Below are 1,127 nucleotides of genomic sequence, written 5' to 3'. Positions count from 1 at the left end.
AAAAAAAAAAAAAGCCGAAAACAAACAAACAAACAACCCCCCACAAAACAAAACCCTACAAAACCCGACTTCCTGCCTACCTAAACATTGCCCTAACTCAGACTCTAGGCGCAAGCACTACAACAACAACACAACAACAAAAAAAAGCCCTAGTCATAAGTCAACCGAGTCCTTGGTCGAATCCAGTGTCCAAAGGGTGGCGGGAAGGAGGCGGGGGGGGGGGGACCCATTTTGTTAAACTGCGCGTTCCAAACTCGTGAGAGTCCACGTATTTTTCCTTGGGGGACATAAAATGATGAGAATCTAGTGGTACGTGCTTCAGAACATAAATCCTTGAGGGTGTGCGAGCTGGTGCGAACTCGGAGCTGCTAAATTATGAGTCGCAACCCCGTGCAGCCCCTTGAACGCGCTGGGACGCCTAGGTAGAGATGAGAACTCAGTTAGCTGCAATGGAAGCCGGTCTCCGCCAGGTCTCCGCGCAGTGAGCTCAAAGTTCGACCGGCACTTTAACAAACACTCTCCCTGTCGCCGGAGCACCCCCTACAGTGTAGTCCCACCCTACAGTGTAGTCCCACCCATTCCGAATTGAAAAACTCCTGTGTCTTATGGGAGCTCGTGCGGAGGCACACTACGTGAAATCTGATTACCCAAGAGGCGCGCGGGGGCTGGCCACCCTATAAAAGGGGGTGTGACTCCTCGACGAACGCCACTCGGGTAGGGGAACGGCAGCAGACACCACCTCCGGCCGAGACCTCCGCTGCAGCTCAGAAGCCAAGAAGTCCGCAGGAGCAGGCGACTGAACAACCCACCGCGCTCCGGTCATGGAATCCCACAAGAACTGCCGCTGCTTCTACTGCACCAACTTCAAGAATTTCTCCGGAACGGTGAAGGAGGAAACACTTCAGGGTCCGTTGGCGCCTCGACGCGTTTAAATTCGAGAGCTCGGGAGGAAAATTTTGTGTGTGTGCGTGTGTGTTTGTTTGTGTGCGTGTGTGTGTGTGTGTGTGTGTGAACGCGCGAGCCCAAGGTGACGAAGTGCCGCCAGCCTCGACGACCTTCGCAGTCCCCGCCGCCAGCGCTTGCTGGCCTCCAAAGGGCTTTTTTTTTTTCTTTTTCTTTTTTCTTGT

The 1,127-nt window shown here is 53.7% G+C and overlaps 1 protein-coding gene and 1 pseudogene across 1 annotated transcript in view; one reads left to right on the top strand and one right to left on the bottom strand.

Moving 5' to 3' along the window:
• Nucleotides 1–823, bottom strand: part of LOC116095560 — a 9,503-nt pseudogene extending 8,680 nt beyond the window's left edge.
• Nucleotides 724–1,127, top strand: part of Esx1 (ESX homeobox 1) — a gene marked incomplete at its 3' end in the record, with an annotated part of 3,997 nt that continues 3,593 nt past the window's right edge. Inside the window, exon 1 of the mRNA XM_031376845.1 lies at nucleotides 724–906. Coding sequence (XP_031232705.1) covers nucleotides 822–906 — 85 coding nt within the window. The remainder of the gene's footprint in view (nucleotides 907–1,127) is intronic.

Source organism: Mastomys coucha, chromosome X (genome assembly GCF_008632895.1).
Source record: "Mastomys coucha isolate ucsf_1 chromosome X, UCSF_Mcou_1, whole genome shotgun sequence".
Classification (NCBI taxonomy): Eukaryota; Metazoa; Chordata; class Mammalia; order Rodentia; family Muridae; genus Mastomys; species Mastomys coucha.
The sequence above is the reverse complement of the archived record's forward strand: the minus strand, read 5'-3'. Positions and strand labels throughout refer to the sequence as shown.